The sequence below is a fragment of the Argopecten irradians genome, chromosome 3, assembly GCF_041381155.1.
Source record: "Argopecten irradians isolate NY chromosome 3, Ai_NY, whole genome shotgun sequence".
In the NCBI taxonomy this organism is placed as follows: domain Eukaryota; kingdom Metazoa; phylum Mollusca; class Bivalvia; order Pectinida; family Pectinidae; genus Argopecten; species Argopecten irradians.
In genome coordinates this window covers 517119-539249 of record NC_091136.1, presented here as the reverse complement: position 1 = coordinate 539249, position 22131 = coordinate 517119, and the positions used below count along the sequence as shown (strand labels likewise).

General features: G+C 39.7%; 1 protein-coding gene and 1 pseudogene across 1 annotated transcript; one reads left to right on the top strand and one right to left on the bottom strand.

Moving 5' to 3' along the window:
• The first annotated feature begins 8679 nt into the window (after nt 1–8679).
• On the top strand, nt 8680–12021 carry LOC138320185 (uncharacterized; annotated as a pseudogene).
• A 4863-nt stretch (nt 12022–16884) lies between these two features.
• LOC138320184 (nephrin-like) lies at nt 16885–20908 on the bottom strand. Its single transcript, XM_069263228.1, has 5 exons — nt 20810–20908; nt 18640–18709; nt 17976–18311; nt 17376–17667; nt 16885–16984 (listed from the first exon to the last, which is right to left on the bottom strand). Exons 1-5 carry the CDS (start codon nt 20906–20908, stop codon nt 16885–16887), a joined length of 897 nt encoding a protein of 298 aa, XP_069119329.1.
• Nucleotides 20909–22131: the final 1223 nt, after the last annotated feature.

Here is a 22131-nt window from a genome sequence, read left to right as displayed (position 1 = left end):
TGTCTATGGATCGGCTCGCATCTCCTATCTACAGATGCTTGACCCTATCCAGAATCAGGGACTGCGTCTGGCACTTGGAGCTTTTCGAACAACACCTGTGAAGAGTCTCCATGTGGAAGCTAATGAGCCATCTCTAGACGATCGACGAAAGAAATTATCCTTACAGTATGCTGCTCAACTGAAATCCAATCCCAAAAACCCCGCATTCGATCTTGTATTTAATCCGCAACACCAAGACATATTCAGACAAAATCAAAAGCTCATACCAACATTTGGCATCAGAATTTCAAAGTTTTTGCAGGAACTAAATATAAATTTCGACACCATTGACGAGTACACCATATCGGATGTACCACCATGGCTCATTCAAACACCTGATATCAATTTATCTTTGCATGAGAGGACAAAGTCCAGTGCATTACCCGAAGAACATAAATCCTCCTTTCGGGAGTGCATCAGGACTTTCCCTGATCATGTCAAGATCTACACTGACGGCTCAAAAGATGGTGATAAAGTTGCGGCAGCATGCTGTACATCTAATCACTGTTCCTCTATCCGACTTCCAGATGCTGCCTCCATTTTCTCTGCGGAAGCTTGTGCTATCGGTCTGGCTCTTGACCACATCGAAGAACACCGCATTGAAAAGGCAATCATCTGTTCAGACTCTCTTTCAGTTCTTCAGGCTTTGAAATCAAGAAACCCTAGAAATACTCTAATTCTAAATCTTTTAATCCGAACCTTTCGATTATCTTCTAACACTCAAATTACTTATCTCTGGATCCCCAGTCATGTGGGTATAAAGGGGAATGAACAGGCTGATAAAGCAGCTAAGACTGCTCTTCGCCTAGCACAAACAGATTTGAAACTACCATACACCGACATCAAACCTTCAATTCAGTCGGCCATCAAACACCATTGGCAACAAAGGTGGTCTACCGAAACAAACAATAAACTGTTTAAAATTCAACCTACACTTAATCCTAAACTGTCCAGTCGGAGAGACCGCAGAGAGGAAGTTGTTTTCTCTCGGCTCCGAACTGGACACACATATTTTACACATTCCTATCTATTGAGAGGGGAGGATCCTCCCACATGCCACGCATGTGATTCTCCTCTCACAGTGGAGCATATCTTAGTGCACTGTATTGACTGTACACTTTGTTTCATGCCGTGAGACATAATCGTATTTTTAATTATCTCAAAGAAATCGGTATTTTAAACAAAATATGAACGTTTTCTCATCATATCATATCATCGTATCATCTCAACATTTCATCGTTTCATCAACTTTGTGCATGAGTTTTCTCATGTGTTTTAACCAAAACTATTTTATCCCATGCAAACCTTTTTTTTTATCAAATAAACGTTTACAATCTGTGTTTTAGTCCTTACCTGCCTTTTCTTACCCTGATTTTTTATCCTGATAATAATGCATGACTTGTAGTTTGGCCCTAAATGACCTTAGTTGTCGATGGGCCGTAAAACTCAAACAATCAATCAATCCCTACAAGCTCTATCCTGAGCATTTGAGTATTTTATTTTTGATTTATGGTTTAAAACTGAAATTATACGCGCATGGCATTTCGTAAAAAATATATAACAAGGGCAAATATCTATATAAACTTACCAAATACAGAAATTTGATCCTCGATATTTCAGATGCAGAAAGTCGACGATGACGATGATTTTTTGATGCCTTGTCAAACGATGCTAGTTCTAAAGAGGACGTCGACATTTTCCATAGTGTTGTTGTACCCCCCAATAAAAGAAAGACAGAGGAAAAGAAATCCTTTGTCCTTACGTCCCATGAGGCATATAAGGACAAAATAGAAGCGTTGGAACAGAAAGAGCTTAAGAAAACAAAACAAAAAAAAAATGCCAGTAAAAAATCAGTGCTTACTCGCATTCTTTGCGAGCCATTCCAGGCATACCCAGTCTCGGTCATGGTCCGACGGGCTTCTGAAAGAGGAGTTATCTCAATTCATTTTATACCGTTCACGGTCCATAAGTGCAAGTTACAATTTTCATGTTCCTGCTTCAGCTGTGGTATGAGTTCTTTGCTTTGATTCTATGATGATATAATCCTCTAAAACACCTCCAAAAGGGATTTTTTTTCAACATTTTTGCCACAGCTGCATGGTAGAACTTCCTCACATACCTACAACATATATGGAATAGTAATAGTGGGATTATATGGAGATATTATCAAACATAATATACATTTACATACGCATATATTCAGTACATCTTAAACTTACATGAAGAATTTGGTTGGTGTGCCAATTGGAATCTTCATTCTCCTGTAAGTATGTCCTGGCCGACATTCCTACAGCAATGAATCGAAATCATCATGCAGTAGGACATCTCTGGATGTATATGGTATTTGTGTCAAGTCTTTGTGGTAATAGTCTCTTATGAGTTCAGCTCTCATAAATTTCGCTAGAAACTTTCTAAATAGCCTGTCAATCTCCTGATTCCTTGTCCACAACAGGCACTGATTTGACTGTAATAAGTACAAGGATGACATATAATTAGACAAATATGAATGAGTGATTTGTGCAACAGTCGATTATCACATATATCAATGTTTTGTTAATAAACACTGCCATATTTTACCTGGAACACTGTGTTTAATTCATGAGGGGGCCAATAATGTAATCCAAGATGTAGCAGTGAAGTACAACTCGACTTCATGGTTGTCCAAACATTGTCTTTTCAACATCCTCGTGACTTGTGAAGTAGGACTGTAATGCTGGCCATTGCTGTAGGGTTTATTTTGCACATTTCTGTAGGCTGAGCCATCGGGTTGTGCAGTGCTTTAGTTATTTCATTGGATCATCGTCAGTAAATGTCACAAACTTTTTGTACTCCTCACATCTCTTTGAGCTGTAAACAATTCAAATGAGTGCAAGGTACATGTATTGTAATTTGAAATTTGATGCAATGTGTTGTTCCATGTAAAAGGTACACCATTATTTTAGATAAATTTGTATTAATTATGATTTTTGTAAAATAGAATTTGTAAATTAAATTTTGTAAAGGATAATTACCTATGGTTGAAATGAAAATAGACGTCAACCAGCAAATCGTTAACAAAAACTGACAGCACTGCCAAAGTAGAGGTTAGCGAGATGACAAATGCATCCCACATCAAATACACTTGATCCCTTTATTCTCGAGATCACAGAGTTGTAGGACCCTTTCATCACGTGGTTTTTAATGCCAAGTACTGTTCTGAATACAGGTTCATTGTTCTTTCCTGAATGATTGTTTGTTTATTTGATCAATTAACGTCCTATTAGCAGCTATGATCATGTAAGGTTGGTTTGTTTGTTCGATTAATTTGTTTGTTTGTTTGTTTGATTTATTAACGTCCTATTAACTGCTATGGTCATGTAAGGACGGCCTCCCATGTATGCGGTGTGTTGCATGTATGTTGTGCGGGGTGCGTGTTTTTGGGAGACTGCGGTATATTCATGTTGTGTCTTCTTGTATAGTGGAACTGTTGCCCTTTTTATAGTGCTATATCACTGAAGCATGCCGCCGAAGACACCAAGCAACACACTCCACCCGGTCACATTGTGTTGCGTGTATGCTGTTCTCGGTGCATGTTTTGCAGGTAGGGCGTTAGAATTGTACCTGCTGCCCCTATTGCATGATCGTAAAAGGCGACTAAATTTAGGATCTTATCTTTTCTATTCTTCCTAACTGACTTTATCTTTCCTAATGCCTCCCTTGGCACCGCCTCACTTTTGGGTTGAGTTGAGCGTTCGCCCCTGTGAGGAAGGTACAGGCTCTGGGTTCTGTCCCCTGGCCGAGACACACCAAAGTCTATAAAAGTGGTTGTATCTGCTCCTGCTTAGCGTTCAGCATACAGGGAATGGGACGACTGGTTCGCCCGTTGTCAGTATAATGTGACCGGGTGGGGCGTGTTGCTTGGTGTCTTCGGCGGCATGCTTCAGTGATATAGCACTATAAAAAGGGCAACAGTTCCACTATACAAGAAGACACAACACGAACATACCGCAGTCTCCCAGTACACTCTCCTCGCACAGACGTAACGCGCGATGTTGGTGATATATTGCGTAACACATAAATGACGTCGTTTTGACGGTGCTTTTCTGACGCGTTATTATCATAATGCATGTTTTACCGTTATCAAATATATACATGTACCATTAATAAAAGAATGATACACTATTATAAATAACGAACATTTACAGGTTAAACTACGCATATAGGAGTGAATTTTATTTCCTCATTACTATGTTTGGAACTTACAGAGCCGCGATGGCCGAGTGGTTAAAATAATGCAATATCATCGCGTCGTCGTCGCGGATTTGACTATAAATATAAAAGCACTTTTCCTATGACCGATGTTGGTCAATTTTTTTCAATTTTGGTACAGAATCGATTTCTAATCATCATTTCCTGGTTTTTTTTATTATCTAGACTCCTACAACCATCTAAAAAGGGTGTGTGGACCCTCTGGATCTGTGTCTAAATATAATGTATGTATGTATTAAACTGTAACTATATCTCAGATCCCTGTGTTAACTGGCATTGGCCACTAAAATAATATACTCTTTTTGTTCACCAGTCTTTCTTTAGAGTTTAACACATTTCTAGTTTTCAAGTCCAGGTTCTCAGGTTTATCTTCTTCTCAACGGCCCACATTGGCATTAGGAAAATCAAAAATAATTTTTTACGGTAAATTGAATAAATGTTTAAGTGGAGTTTATTTATTCAATGGCAAACTACAACCGTAATGTCGCACCAGATATTGCAGTCGAGTCACAGAAGAACATTTTTCCAGCATGCATCACGCACTTGTCAATTTTGTATATATTCTAGATCTCTTTAGAAGTGAAATGATTGTGTATAGAAGAAACATGTACCTGTATGACAACGCATATGTCTTCTACAAATCTAATAGTCTGGCTTCAAATGTTAAGTTATTGTTTTTATGAAACCCAGTTTTAGCTAGGCCTGCATGCGGTGTGTTGCGTGTATGTTGTGCGAGGTGCGTGTTTTGGGAGACTGCGGTATATTCATGTTGTGTCTTCTTGTATAGTGGAACTGTTGCCTTTTTAATAGTGCTATATCACTGAAGCATGCCGCCGAAGGACACCCCAAGCAACACACCCACACCGGTCACATTATACTGACAAAGGGGCGAACAGTCGTCCCACTCGCTGTATGCTGAAAACGCTAAAGCAGGAGCAGAAAACTACCACTTTTATAGACTTTGGTGTGTCTCGGCCAGGGGACAGAACCAGAGCCTTCCTCACAGGGGCGAACGCCTCAAACTCGCTGGCCTAAAGTGAGGCGGTGACTTCAAGGGAGGCAGTTAGGAAAGATAAAGTCAGTTAGGGAAGAAGAGAAAAGATAAGATTCCTAAAATTAAGTCGCCTTTTACGATCATGCAATCAGGGGGCAGCAGGTACAAATCTAACGCCCGTACCTGCAGGGACGAACAATCAAACACATTGTTGATTGTCGATTTATTGTTTTGTTATGAGTTTTACGGCCCTTACGACAACCTATCCTCAACATCCCTTCTTGGTTCCAAATGTTTCAACAAATTTCAAATATACATGCCTGAACATATTTCTCAAACTGATACCCATGTACACTTACCCATTTTCTACAAAAAATAATCGGATTAAATTTAAGCAGTACCTATGCTTCAACTATCTTACTTCTTCAAAATGTCAAAGACTCTTAATATACAGCATTAAAACAGTCTTTTTAACTCTTACTAATCATTTCAACACTTGAAGTTAACTAAAAAGCCATTGCATACCTAACTCAATTTGAAACAAAAATGAAACACAAGTCCCTCTGATCCGCAACCTTAACATGAGAGTTTTAAGTGACATAGTCTTTCAGATAAGAATGTGGATTAGGATCACGTTTAGAAAGAGTGTCTCTAGCTGTAGCTGGCGATCCTGGCACTACATTTGATGGAATGTTCAATGTCTCTCCTTTCGCGATCCTGTTGTCGCAACGCGTTCGCAGAGTTACTGGTTGAGGAAGCTCGTCTTGTGGTGGGCTAATATTACGAGATTAACATCATCAACATGGTGGCAGCAACGTGAGAAAGCGTGAAGTTCACGACTGAAGTAAGGAGCGTGAAATCAGCAAGTAAACACGCCTGTGATTCAAGGTATTTTGAATTCTAAGTTTTAATGGCTCAGCCGCCGGATCAAGCTCCACCACAGGCACTACCCCCTGCCCCTGCTCAAAACAAGTATAGTGCCTACCCTCCAGCTTGATTATAACATCGGGCAATATATCAAAGATGGAGAGAAGTTCAGATTTATCTTGCCGCATTCGGGCGCAGGCGAAGTAATAAAAAACACACAGACGCAATAATACTTAATTGTGCGGGCTCTCCGTGTGTTAGAAATTTATGATCAACTGTCTTTTACATAGGAGAATGAAGAGGATAAGGACGATCCAAAAAAGTACTTGATGAACTTGAAAAATACTGTAACCCCAGGGACAATGCAAGTGTTAGAATCCCATAGGTTTTGGAACATACCCTACAAAGAGCCGTTCGATAAATTTTTAACGGAAATGGCGTCTGCTTGTAACTTTCAAGAAAAATATTTTGTTTGTTTGTTTGTTTGATTAATTAACGTCCTATTAACAGCCAGGGTCATGTAAGGACGGCCTCCCATGTATGCTGTGTGTTGCGTGTATGTTGTGCGAGGTGCGTGTTTTGGGAGACTGCGGTATATTCATGTAGTGTCTTCTTGTATAGTGGAACTTTTGCCCTTTTTATAGTGCTATATCACTGAAGCATGCCGCCGAAGACACCAAGCGACACCCCCCACCCGGTCACATTTTCAAGAAAAATATAGGATGATGCGAGATAAAATCGTGTTTAGCATGACATTAGTCTACATTCATCGGCACCCAAATCGATGATAACAAACGGAAGATGCGTCGACAGTTGGTGAAAAGGACTTTTGATAGACATTTGTGTCCGCTATCAGAACTTAGTACGAGGCAACCTGTGTATTTCCAACACCTGGAAGGTGACAGGTGGAAACTTGGAAGTGTGAAGGAAAAAACTGGCCCTAAAACCTACATAGTTGAAGGTACAGATGGTGGTACTTATAGGAGGAACCGTGTACACATGAGACCAACATCCGTAGTGGCGCGATCGCGGAAGAGTTTCTCCATTTGGCGTACAAGAGATACACCTCGACACACATCTCATGATATTTACCCATAAACATCTTTGCATCTTTGAGATATTTGAAAATACAAATATGTCTCACGGCATTTAATAAAGTGTACATGTTGGAGACATCATAGTACTTATCTTGTATGTGTTTAAAATCAACACAATGCAATAAAACATGCTTCCACTGTGAGAGAGGTGAATCACATGCATGGAATGTAGGAGGAATATACCGTAGTCTCCCAAAACACGCACCTCGCTCAACATACACGCAAAACAAACCACATACATGGGAGGCCGTCCTTATATGACCATAGCTGTTAATAGGACGTTAATTGAATCAAACAAACCAACCTCCCCTCTCAAATAGATAGAATGTGTAAAATATGTGTGTCCAATTCGGATCCGACAGAGAAAAACAACTTCCCCTCTGCGGTCTCTCCGACTGGACAGATTAGGATTAAGTGTAGGTTGTATTTTAAACAGTTTATTGTTTGTTTCGGTAGACCACCTTTGTTGCAAATGGGTGTTTAATGGTTGATTGAATGTAAGGTTTGATGTCCGTGTAGGGTAGTTTCAAATCTGTTTGTGCTAGACGAAGAGCAGTCTAACTGCTTTATCCGCCTTTTCATTCCCCTTTTATACCCACATGGCTTGGAATCCAGAGTAATTTAGTTTTAGAAGACAATCGAAATGTTCGGATCAAAAGATCTTTTTGGAATTTATTGTGTTTCTAGGGTTTCTTGATTTCAAAGCCTGAAGAAACCAAAAGAGAATCTGAACAGATTATTGCCTTTTTAATGCGGGTGTTCTTCGATATGGTCAAAGCGCCAGACCGATAGCATATGGTTCCGCACAGAAAATGGAGGCAACATCCTAGAGTCGGATAGAGGAGCAGTGATTAGAGATGTACAGCATGCTGCTGCAACATTATCACCATCTTTTGAGCTGTCAATGTAGATCTGAACATGGTCAGGGAAAGCCCCCTAATGCACTCCCGAAAGAAAGGATTAGTGTTCTTCAGGTAATGCACTGGATTTTGCCGTCTCATGTAGAGATAAATTGATATCAGGTGTTTGAATGAGCCATCGATTTATACACATAACATGTCATATTATTTATGCATATGATATTAACTTTTATTATTATTATTTTTTTTAAATTTAATTCGCCACGTAGAAAGGGGGTATAAAACACGAAAGGGGGGAAATACGTTTTCAAAAAGCTGGCTCGAGTACTGCCACTACACGTGGAAGTAATTGAAATAGAGTAGACAGATGTAGACAGAGTAAAAGCGGGCACTTCAGCTGACACGAACGGAAATTAGAATTCACTGTCATTTTTGTGGAAGTCAATTTGAAAAAGACGACAAATTAAAAACTCATTTAAAACAGCGACACATAAAAACCGATTCGGACAGTGGCGAGACAGAAGATACTAGGGCCTTTATAGATCTTAAACGAAAGTATAACAAAATCATAAACATGGGTCATCATAGAGGGCATGTACAGGACCATTATAATTTCCCAATACAGGAGCTCTCAATAGACTCAAGAGGGTCAGTTAATGGATATATTTAGGCTGCAGAACAACACATTCAAACTAAATTTTTCCTTTGGATTTACACTGAACGATGTCGATGGGGATCCGAGGTATTTCTTTCCCCACACCAACGAAACTGTTCTTGATCAGCCCGTGTTGATCGCTAACTTAGGCGACATACGACGTTTAATCAACAGACTCCGGGAGATGGACATACTACATACTATTTTTATGCAGAGGCTTTCGACAAAATGGCGGATATGTGCGTGACGAATGTATGCTGGACGGTGACGCGGACTGGCTATCCATTAGGGGCTCCAGTAAACCTACCACCTTACATCAGGAACCTGGGCTCGGTCATAAACTTAACGCATGATCGTAACTCTGGTCGGCAGTACTCTCCAGTACAAAGATCTGAGGACACCTGGTAGGAGGTCATGTTCTGGTGACCTTTGGGACAGCCAATCAGCGATGCGCTGCCAAAAATCGTGATGTGCATTCGAAGCATTCACGGTTATTAACAGAGTAAAATGATGTAAACATGGACGCTGTCACAACAAAACACGGCGGAGAACATTGCTTACATCCTGACGAGAAGTATATTCAATATCCTTGCCATGGCATCAACTCCTCGCCGTGTGTGTACTGTAGAAGTAATATTTTGTGTTTTATGCGGATTTTTCGTTTATACAAACAGACATCAATGACAAAGGTGAGAAAATTGAGAAAAAAGCACTTTACGTTGAAATATAAACTCACTGACGAGAGGGTCAAGAACATTAAACAAGTTCTACACTGTGAAGTTTGAGTGATAGAGACGTAAATATCGGCTCGTTTGTCGCAACAAATATCAATTTTTGTTTTGTTACATTGATTTTATTAACGTCCTATTAAGCTAAGGTCATGTAAGGACGGCCTCCCGTAAATAATGTTGCGGTGAGGTAGTTTGAAGCGTCGTGAGAGAAGTTTCATGTGTCATTCTCTCCCAGTGTGATGTACATTTGTGAGATAAATATCGGTGTTTGTGGTCACAAATAGTGGAACTGTTGCCCTTTTTATAGTGCTGTATATCACTGAAGCATGCCGCCGACGTAGCAAAATACCACTTTTATAGTTTCTCGGACATCCCAGTTTTGGTTCCGAGTAAAGTTTTAGGAAGAACGTAAGGTTTGATACGCTAGGGGCAGCAGGATTTAAAATTCATTGGATGGTGCAAATATTTAAAGCAGAGTGTTTAAGGAAGGAAGGTCACACAGAAAAAATTACCTCCCTATTTTACCGTGGTGTACCTCAGATATTCAAGGAAAGGTACTGGAGCGTAGAAGTATCAGAGCAGTAATGAAGATCTGATTTTAATCAGATTGTGTCTTGTATACTGGAACTATTACGCTTTTTATAGTGCTATATCACTGAAGCATGCTGCTGAAGACACCAAGCAACACACCCCACCCTGTCACATTATACTGACAACGGGTGACGTTTATAGACTTTGGTGTATCTCGGCCTGGGAAAAGAACCCAGAGCCTTCCTCACAGGGGCAAGCGCTCAACCTAAGGGCAAAAGTGATGCAATCTGATTGAAATACAGATCCTTATAACCACTCCGTTATAGGATCTGACCATACCCGATAAGGGGTCACGTTCGGATGACCTTTTACCACGTGTATTCCAGATCAAATACATTTTCTACACATTTCTACGTAAATTGTTAACGCCATTTCGTCCCAGTAAGCATATACATTTAGAATTGTTGTGCACTTTGGGCGAGATGACTACATACACGAAAATTATTCGGACAGTTTTTTCAAACTAGTTCGTCCCCAGTCAAGATTCTGGCAGTGCCAATTTGATTGGCCATTTCCAAAGGTCATCCTGACGTGACCCCTAATGGGATGTTCTCAGATCCTCATATCAAACGTAGTGATAATAAGGATTTGTATTTTAATCAGATTGAAAGTGAGGTGATGTCAAGGGAGACTTTAGGAAGAATTAAAGTAATTTAGGAAGAAAGAAAATATAAGATCCTAAATTTAGTCGCCTTTTATGATCAAGCAATAGGGGCAGCAGGTACAATTCTAACGTCCTACCTGCAGGGCCATAGTCAGCGTGTAGGCGTATCCAAAAAGCTGCGTACTTTCAGTAAGTGGTATGCGAGCGTCAAAAATACTGCTTGCAACACTGCTGCTGAAGTGGTTCATGAAAGACGGCCTGAGTGTAATCCGTGTACTTCAGTGATATAGCACTATAAAAAGGGCAAAAGTTCCACTATACAAGAAGACACAACATGAATATACCGCAGTCTCCCGAAACACGCACCTCGTACAACATACACGCAACACACCACATACATGGGAGGCCGTCCTTACATGACCATAGCTGTTAATAGGACGTTAATTAATCAAACAAACAAACACAGTGGTCGAGTATCAACCTCAGGCTTGTTTCAAGCGGTTTGCAGAGGATATAAGCAGTGCTCGGTGTGCGGGGGATACAGACCCCTCTCTCGCCATCGTGGCAGAGACATGCAAACTAAAAGGAAACACCATTTACGGATCAATGCTCATGCGCAAAGACTGCCATTCGGATGTAAAATACATAGATTCGAAAGAAGCGCTTTTCAAATTGGTCAACGACAAACGGTTTCGGAAACTAAGCGAGCTTGGTGAAGAACAATACGAGATTGAACCATCTAAAAACGAATAGCATGGACATACATATACAGATCAGTGTTTTCATCCTCCAATACGCGAAACTCTATGTTGGCGTTTTACTACGACTGCCTAGAGAAGTTCTGGATCGGCGGGACTTTAACCTCATGGCCATGGACACTGATAGCTTCTACATGGCTCTCTCCGGTAGTCGTTAGTGCGCCTAAAGATGCTTGCCGAATACACATCGGAAAAATATTCGTGGTTTCCGGACGATCGAACGGCGGAAAGTAGGGCATAGACACGACGAAACCCTGGGTTGATGAAAGAGGAGATGAGGGGGAATGTAATGGTCGTTCTTTGTTCTATATTATACTGCATTCAGAACACCTCGGATGCAGTCACAAGTAAGTTTAGCAGTAAAGGCATCAATATAAGGCAGCTGAGACATCCCAAAGCCATGTACAGAGACGTGTTATTCAAAAGGAGGTTTGATCGAAGGTTAATCGATGATTCAGAACAGTCAACAACCAAGTGGTGACATATTCGCAGGAAAGATGCGGTTTTACTAGTTACTACTTAAAGCGAAAAGTGTTAAATGACGAATAGAATAGAACCTTTAGATATAGTGCTATAAAAATCATCTCTCTTTTTAGGTCATCTGACCCGAAGGGTCAGGATGACCTATTGTCATCATGCACCGTCCGTCGTCGTGCGCCGTGCGTAAACTTTTCATTCAAACGACTTCTTCTCAATAACCGGAAGGCCCAGGGTACTCATATTTGGCCTGTAGGTTGCTGGGATGGAGGGCTACCAAGTTTGTTCAAATGAATGACCTTGACCTTCATTCAAGGTCACAGGGGTCAAAAAGGCCAAAATCTTTAAACGACTTCTTCTCAAGAACCAGAATGCCCAGGGTACTGATATTTGGCCTGTAGGATGCTGGGATGAAGGGCTACCAAGTTTGTTCAAATAAATGACCTTGACCTTCATTCAAGGTCACAGGGGTCAAATAGGCTAAAATTCTTTAAACAACTTCTTGTGAATAACTAAGAGGCCTAGAGACCTGATATTAGGCCTGTGGCATGCTGGGATGAAGGGCTACCAAGTTTGTTCAAATAAATGACCTTGACCTTCATTCAAGGTCACAGGGGTCAAATAGGCTAAAATTCTTTAAACAACTTCTTGTGAATAACTAAGAGGCCTAGAGACCTGATATTGGGCCTGTGGCATGCTGGGATGAAGGGCTACCAAGTTTGTTAAAAAAAATGACCTTGACTACATTCAAGGTCACGGGGGTCAAATAGGCTAAAATCTTTAAAGGACTTCTTCTCAAGAACCAGAAGGCTCAGGGTACTGATATTAGACCTGTGACATGCTTGGATGAAGGGCCACCACCAAGTTTGTTCAAATGATTGACCTTAACCTTCAGTCAAGGTCACAGGGGTCAAAAAGGCCAAAATCTTTAAACGACTTCTTCTCAAGAACCAGAAGGCCCAGGGTACTCACATTTGGCCTGTAGGTTGCTGGGATGGAGGGCTACCAAGTTTGTTCAAATAAATAACCTTGACCTTCATTCAAGGTCACAGGGGTCAAAAAGGCCAAAATCTTTAAACGACTTCTTCTCAAGAACCAGAATGCCCAGGGTACTGATATTTGGCCTGTAGGATGCTGGGATGAAGGGCTACCAAGTTTGTTCAAATAAATGACCTTGACCTTCATTCAAGGTCACAGGGGTCAAAAAGGCCAAAATCTTTAAACGACTTCTTCTCAAGAACCAGAATGCCCAGGGTACTGATATTTGGCCTGTAGGATGCTGGGATGAAGGGCTACCAAGTTTGTTCAAATAAATGACATTGACCTTCATTCAAGGTCACGGGCGGCAAATAGGCTAAAATCTTTAAACGACTATGTTGTACTAATAGTCAGATGACCGTTAAGGCCCATGGGCCTCTTGTTCTTATTATTATAAGTGATTCTTTATTGCTTCATATTTTTGAAAACACATTTTGAACTTCTCAAGTTCTACCAGTGCGATTTAGCTGAAACTTGCATTAAATGATCCTGACATGGTCTCGACAAAGTGTTGTTATTTTTCGGGTCGATCCCAAATCCAAGATGGCCGCCATCTTGAAAACACATTTTGAACTTCTTCTCAAGTTCTACCATCGCGATTTGGCTGAAACTGGAGTGAAATGATCCTGACATGGTCCCGACAAAGTGTTGTTATTTTTCGGGTCGATCCGAAATCCAAGATGGCCGCCACAGCCGCCATCTTGAAAACACATTTTGAACTTCTTTTCAAGTGCTACCAGTGCGATTTTGCTGAAACTTGCATGAAATGATCCTGACATGGTCCCGACAAAGTGTTGTTATTTTTTCGGGTCAATCAGAAATCCAAGATGGCCGCCACAGCCGCCATCTTGAAAACACATTTTGAACTTCTTCTCAAGTTCTACCAGTGCGATTTGGCTGAAACTTGCATGAAATGATCCTGACATGGTCCCGACAAAGTGTTGTTATTTTTCGGGTCGATCGGAAATCCAAGATGGCCACCACAGCCGCCATCTTGAAAACACATTTTGAACTTCTTCTCAAGTTCTACCGGTGCGATTTGGCTGAAACTTGCATGAAATGATCCTGACATGGTCCCGACAAAGTGTTGTTATTTTTCGGGTCGATCTAAAATCCAAGATGGCCGCCACAGCCGCCATCTTGAAAACACATTTTTAACTTCTTCTCAAGTTCTACCGGTGCGATTTGGCTGAAACTTGCATGAAATGATCCTGACATGGTCCCGACAAAGTGTTGTTATTTTTCGGGTCGATCTGAAATCCAAGATGGCTGCCACAGCCGCCATCTTGAAAACACATTTTGAACTTCTTCTCAGGTTCTACCAGTGCGATTTTGCTATAACTTGCATGAAATGTTCCTGACATGGTCCTGACAAAGTGTTGTTATTTTTCGGCTCGATCCGAAATCCAAGATGGCCGCCACAGCCGCCATCTTGAAAACACATTTTGAACTTCTTCTCAAGTTCTACCGGTGCGATTTTGTTGAAACTTGTTCCTGACATGGTCCCGACAAAGTGTTGTTATTTTTCGGGTCGATCCGAAATCCAAGATGGCCGCCACAGCCGCCATCTTGAAAACACATTTTGAACTTCTTTTCAAGTTCTACCAGTGCGATTTTGCTAAAACTTGCATGAAATGATCCTTACATGGTCCCGACAAAGTGTTGTTATTTTTCGGGTCAATCAGAAAAAAAACCAAGATGGCCGCCACAGCCGCTGTTGATGTGGAGTTGTCATATCAAACAAAATACAAGTAGACAGAAGTTTTCTTAGCTGCCATTGCCGTCCACATCTTTAGTCAAAAAGAGGCTTGGTTAGATAGAAATTTAGGAATAGCGAATCATAGAAATGATATTCCGGATCTCGATATTTTACGGAACGAAATTAGATAATGTTCAACATCCCTTTTTCTTTAAGAAAAGACTATCTAAGGTAGCACTGAACATATATAACTTTAACTTGAAATATTTGGTTTACCATAAACTCATCTATGATAATGTCTCTTGACTAGCAGATATATATGACTAAAAGTTAAGAAATAAAGGTATTACAGTAAACTTACTGAACTTGTGTTCTCCGACTTATTATTATTATTTTTAACAGTGTCCTTCACATAATTTCACCGGCAGTATAAAATGTCCTGTTCAAACAAGTCTTTAGGACCTTTTAAACGCACTAACTACTTTATCTAACTATAACTACTAGAAACAAACTTTAAACTTTGATTGGAACTCATCCGAAATACTAGAGTTTCTGAGAACCACCTATTCTTTGAGGAGATTCACTTATAACCAACAAAGTCTTTCAAATGAGTAGGTTCTCTCCTTTCCCTTCCAGACCTTCTGGGTGGAACGTTAAGGCTTCCGTTTGTGGTTCCTTCCATGGTTTTAGATGGTGAAGTGTTAGTGGCACACTTTTCCTCATCGCGCTTAATCGGGCTTGCTCGATTGTCCAACTCATGGCTAACACATATGGGTTGATGTTGTGGTACCGTAATATCACTCTTGTCCGGAGTGTCACTGTTGCTGTGGTAACGTGTACACGGTGACCTATCGTGGATAATTGCCTCAACCTTAGTTGGTCGAATGTGCATTCGATTTCTACGGTACACAGCACCATTCTGAGCCTGTATCATTTAGGTAGAGTCACTACACTGTTCCAAAACATGACCTAGTATCCATCGTTCATGTTCCTTGTATTGAAAATAAACATTCTGTCCTTCCTTCACATAAGGTAAGGCTTTATGTTGTACTACAATTTTGGAGAATGTATGAAGAAAAAGGTCAAAACAACAGAAAACAAAAATGGAATACATTCACGGAGAATGATAAATATAAAGATAAATGACGTTAATATATTATTCTGAGTTGTTTGAAGCTTGCACACAATTTATCTATCGAACTATAAACAGAATTTTGTGTTACCTTTTCCTCAAAAACAACTTTTAAGGTAGACCGTCCCTTCTAGTTTCCTCTCAGGGATTTCGCTAATTTTTTGATATTTTGATTTTAGGTATACCCTGATCACAAAAATCACATAAAAATAATATGTCACCGTGTTAATTTTTCTTCCATGGTTGCTTAAAGATATGTATTAACGACTTAATATTCCGGATTTTAAGGATTTTTAAATAAATAATATTTCCTCCTTGTAACATCACTTAACATATACAGAATATGCTCGTAACACCTTCATACATTCAGTATATGATATACAATTTATAACTATATCAAATAAGCTGGGTTTTCCACATTAAAACGAAATATCGTTATTTTAAAAGTAATTCCGGACCCAATTTTAGTGAAAAATTGCATCAAAATAGTCATGTTTTCTTTTATTCTGAAAAAATGATCTCATGAATAATCGATTTTTTAGAATTTCCATGAAGATTGACCTATTTGCAATAAGAAAAGCCAATAAAAACTATACCTCACCGCATTATTTTTCAAAATATGACCGATTTGCTCTCTAATACCCCTGAAAATTTGGCCTGAAAACGTTTAAGATAGGCGAATCTCTAGCTAGCACTTTTTCAATGTTTTATGTTATTCATTTACCCTTGTTAATTTTCTATATTTATTATATTATTGGAGCCTACAAGATAACACAATAATTACATATCTTAATGATTTCATTTATCTATTATATAAAATATAACAAACCAGTTTGCAAGCTACATGTAGGCCTGACCTCAAACTTTCAAAAAAGAGTCTTATTCAGTAAGAAATAGATTATCTATATCAGTTTTTTGTGAGACAAATATTTTGCTCTGTGTGATACTGTATTAAAATGGATTATTTTCCGTAATAGCATCTTTCATATCATAAGTAAACATTTTAACAAAAAATAAAATGAAAATATGTTCATGCAATTTTAATTCCGTATATTGTTTGTCCGTTTCCGGACGAAAATTAGTATACCGGTATGTTACGATTCGTATCTATCGAAGCTCAAAACTCGAATGTTTGCATTCAAAACACCGTTAAGTTTCTTCAGCATTGATACACTGTGGTAATTAAGATCTATCCTGCAAAAACATAGGTACATAGCATGACGGTCATTCTGATGTTCAGTCAGTTACTAGGCCAAACTGATGCGAAGTTTGTCGTTTTGGGTCCCCGTCAATCCATGTGTATTCCATGTGATTGTTTAGCGACCATTATGATTCTTGGAATTACTTCATGCACGAATCTTCAAAATTATACTACATTTAGCTCTACCGATTAGCACACAGTTCACAACTTTAGATTGGTACACGTCAAGTAAACACTCGGAAAGCTGGCAGACGAAATATTTGCGGATATCCGAAGCGAGTTATAATAGGTGGGTACGGAGAAATAAAATATGTTTGCCGGGATCCCGGGAAAGCGACGTTACAAACGTATGACGTCACAGAAGGGACGGTCTACGTTAAATACGTGGTCGTTGATGCAGATATCATGAGAGGTTGACTGCTGCCATCACTGTTTTGAGATTGTACAGTGATGTAGTATAGTGTGTTTCCTGATAGTCCGTCTATTGTGTAGGCCATAACGGGCTCCATATCATCGGGGATAGCATTAGAATACGTAGTGACGTCACTGTCGGCTGGTCTGTGCCCAATGATATACGTATCTCCCCGATCTCTCCTCGGGTCTGGGATCCATTGTACGGTGATACTACTACTTGTGACATCCTTTTGTAACAGGTAAAGTGGTGGGGACGGGGGATCTGAAATAGAACATCATTATGGGTAAGCGTATAAATACGTTATTTTACTCCTAATGATATTCTTCCATTGTTAACTATTCCGGTTGTCTACTATATCATAGATAAGTTATTCAAAGAGCATTACAGGAAAAACGCTACATGTAGTAGAATTTGCTTTTAATTGGATGGAATTTCTCAGAAACAGTGATATGGCATTCCATTAGTAGACATGTAGAAAACCGATTTATATCGAAGTGTTATTTCGCATGTGTATAGATGGGGCACTGTTTCGATAATGGCTATGTCGAAAGCTTAACTTGTTAAATTACCTGTGTTGATAAGCTGGATCGACATGTTGACCGTTCCCAGACCGTTTTCTATAGAGACAGTATAGATATCGAAGTCCCCCTCCGCTATCTCATTGATTTTTAGGACAGCTGCGTAACCTTCGACTTGTATATCGACACCATGGAACGACGTGTTAATATTCCTGATTTCTAGGGAAATAACAAATTTACCCGAGGGAAGTACTCTGTTTGGTCCTCTAGTCCACGTTATGTTGCTAGAACTGACCGCTGGTCTGCTGTAAAACTCCACTTCAATTTCAATGTTTTCACCTGTCTTTCCTTTGGTCTTTGTCACATTTGAGCTAATAACAGGAGGTGCTGGAATAAAAAAAATATTCACTGTGTGAGGATTACACATATGATCGAATTGATCTAAATCCTTCATGCCTTACAAAAACGTGAGTGAACTTACGCCATAAAATAACAAAATAAATAAATAAAGACTTGCTGTATCATAATAATCCAAGACGTCATTAACTATGCTATACCACTAATCAATTGAATAAAACTTTGAAAAATCAACGATTTAATTTTTGTTAGAAACAAAGTTGCCCATCTTTCATTTTAATTTATGAAATATATTTTTATCGATAGTGCTGTTCTAAACTGTTTCAATAATTGTCGATAAAGACACGATTCTACGTACCTTCCACAACGAATAGAACAGAACCGGAACTGTAGAAGGACGAATCAGGTATATGTGGTGTGGGTGATAGCTGTACAAGTTGTAGTAGCACAGGCGGTGTCTCGGCTCATACCGTTCTGGTCATACCGGGGTTCAGCATGGGGTCAGAACAGGACTGATAACCGGACTCGAACAGTTCCATTCAGCTGGCTGTATTTCAGTTCACTTTATCGGACGTGTGCCTGCCATGATCCGGTGAATTGGTAGGTGTCGGCGGTTACCCTCCGGGTGTGACGAATTTAGTACTCTGTATCTGTCGATATGTATGTAGGTGTTGGTGTATCTCAGCTGATGACATTAGGTGGGTCTACCGATTGGAAAAATCAAATATATTTTGATTAATATCCAAACCTTTTAGTCAAAAGGTATTGAGAATAAAAAAAATTAGTATATCTAAAAATGCAATATAAATTACGCTTAGTTTACTCCAATCCTTTATAAGCCATTTCCGTGCAGTGCGGTTAAACGTCTGTTAGTGTTTTTTGTATATTTTATTGTGTTTATGATTGTAGGCCATGGGTATGAGATGGTCCACACCTTTGCTCACCCCCTAAACCTCCTATACCACTATTTATTGTTCTCTGAACCATTACTGAACCCACTAATCACAAATCAAAATGTTAACATTGCATGAAGTTGGGATTGACCTGTTCCGGTTATGTACTCGGTCATCGGAGATGCCTCCATCTCGAAGTTTGCCGCTATATGAAAATATAAAAATATGAAAAATAAAGTGAAACTTCAATGCGTAGGAGCCTAATGGTATGACCTCAAGAAGCGAATCCACCTGTGCCATCTATTCTATGGTCACATGAAAGTTTTCTAGAATGATGGAATTGTGCTTGTCATGACGACGAAATTAAGGAGAACTAGCTCAATCCTTGAGCAGGAATGTGGAGTCTCAGGTTGTCCTTTTCGGCATTCAATGCCGGGGTAGTCTTGAGTGATGTAAACATCATATAAGATATGTGAATCACTAAGTTGGGAAAACTTTGAAGAGCTCCCACAGTGTCCCGAAACCGAGAGTTTAGAACGGTTGCACAAGTGTAGAACCAGACGATGTTATAACCCGGTATGGTTAAGGTGTAATGTCACATCAGCTCATCAGCGGGCAATAAAGCATCATGCAACATGAGCGAAGACAAGATTGACTAATGAACAGAAATATATTTCATATAGGAGGTTAAAAACCACTGGTGAAATTTTGCCGTTGACGTTATACCACCGGAGATAAACCAATGAATGTGACTTCACGTCTCTATAAGACACAAAACAGTGTTGTCGGAAAGAGTCATTGGTATTACGAGATGACACGGTTTGTACTCTAGAGTTGATTATGTGATACCATATAGCTATGATATTGGACGGTTGTCAAATGTCCAATGTGTATGGGCTTATTTATCATTTTAGTGTAAATATCGAGTATGGCGGACCATCTTGATGACGTCATAACCGAGAAGTTCATCCCAACTTATGCAATGTTAACATTTTAATTGGTGATCAGTTGGTTATAAGGGTTCAGAAAAATATTGGTTCGGAGGTTTGGTGGGGGTGCATGTGGGACCCTCATAGCCATGGCCTATTGGTTTTCAATTGGTTTCCATTACTGACAACTGCTATTTTTTCTCTACCAAAAAGACGAATTATTTTTTCTGCGGTTACAAAAGTTACTTACTTGACATCATTACCACCATTATAACGTTTTCTGCGTGGTTAAAAAGAGCTTCTAATTTCACTTCAATAGAAAGTGTTATAAAATATTACTTGCGTCCCCCCAAAAAAAACCGTGGCAGTATGTCATATATGGAAAAAAAGTACTGATTGCAAAATGAGCTAATACATATTTTTTTCGTGGTTCATATATTCACGATTAGAACACCATTAATTGTTCACAAATGATGAGGTGATTCGTTTTATGCACTGATGCGCCGTTTGAGATCTATCCTTACATGAGAAGCACCTTAATTATATTATTCCTTGCATAGAAACAGGTGGCACACTGAGAAGCGACACCTTACTCCTTCTATTACTTGACAGTAAATATCAATAGATATTGTGTCCTCTTCACTTCCGAACAGAATTTACAGACTAATACATTAGTATTGCCCCACCCCTTGTCTTCCCTCTGTACTGGTTGCCTGTGTAAATGTCGAATGTCTGACGCAGATAACTCCGGATCTCGGTGGACAGCAGCATCAAACGGAAGTTGACCTCCTCCTTTGCAGACCATGTTATAGTGTGAACGGTCGCAGTGCTTATGTCATCACCTGCGACATCGGATTTCAAAGTTCACTTCCTCTCAATCACATTTCTGGCCTGGGCGTGCGGGAGTATAGCATCTAAAAATGGTCCTCCTATCGCGTGATGTAAATGTCATGATTAATAAAGCATAGAGGTTTACATGGAGGTTACGCTAAAACACATGAACAGTTGTGTATAAAGAAACTTGAAAATATATAAAATGGTCACTAACTGTCTTGTATATAAAGGAGAACTAGGCCATCGATTTGGGTTCATCAACATTGTGTTAGTGGGTATAATTTATAGTCAATAGAGGATGCCCATAGAGTAGACTTAAAACTTGTGCTGCAATTTGGAGGGTTTGAAAATTGGGTATTATTGTAGAGAATGCATAGGAGAAAAGTATCAGGGAAGCTTCATAATATGATATATATGTCTGTGTGCAGAAACAAATTACGACTTAATACGAGGGTATCAATATTTAAGATAAGACTGTAAAAAGTTAATTTGCTTAAACCTGGAGTATCATTCTATATTAAGCAATTATTACAGTATTTCCAATTAATAGTGAGTTGGTTTGGAGCATTGCACCATCCCTTGTGTGTGGTTCTTTTGTTAGTTAAACATGTATAGGCCGTAGTTATACTGACGCTATGCGTGTAAGTAATCTTCGCTAACATTCGCGAAATGCACCATTCAATCGCACAATTTGCCGATTTTTTATATGATTTATCATGAGGAAAAGAGCGAGTGTCCGAATGTTGCAATTACAGTTGCTGTATATTACTTACACCTGATATACAGTGTAACTGAGGCCGTCCCTCTCTCCCAGTGTCACGTCCTCGTTCTGGACCACCACACCTGACCACGTTACCGTCCCTGGTACCTGTCAGGTACGAGTTGTAGGACCTCTGTAGATATAAAACCCCCGTAACTTCCTGACGTGTTGGTGACGGCCGCTGTGTTAGGTATCCCGTGTTGTACCGTTGTACCACGTGATGTGTGTACGTGTCTGTTGTACTCCTGTGTTGTACAGGCCCAAGGTCAGAGTATGTGGTACCGTCCGCTATCACAACTCTGTTACCAGTTATACTCACACTGTCAGGCCCGACTGTAAAAAATACAAACAAGTCTTTATTATCAAAAGAGGTTCTAAAAATAAGCCTGTATGTCCTGTATAGGAACCACAGAATCAAACCAAAATTAGATTCC

What these genes read in the sequence shown, in the direction of transcription:
- LOC138320184 (XM_069263228.1), bottom strand. Translation starts at nt 20,908, where the DNA reads ATGGTCTGCAAAGGAGGAGGTCAACTTCCGTTTGATGCTGCTGTCCAC. An exon ending in TGTTCTATTCGTTGTGGAAG is followed by an intron (nt 18,312 to 18,639) that starts GTACGTAGAATC and finishes TTTTTATTCCAG; the next exon opens with CACCTCCTGTTATTAGCTCA. An exon ending in ATATCTGCATCAACGACCAC is followed by an intron (nt 16,985 to 17,375) that starts GTATTTAACGTA and finishes ATGTTTTTGCAG; the next exon opens with GATAGATCTTAATTACCACA.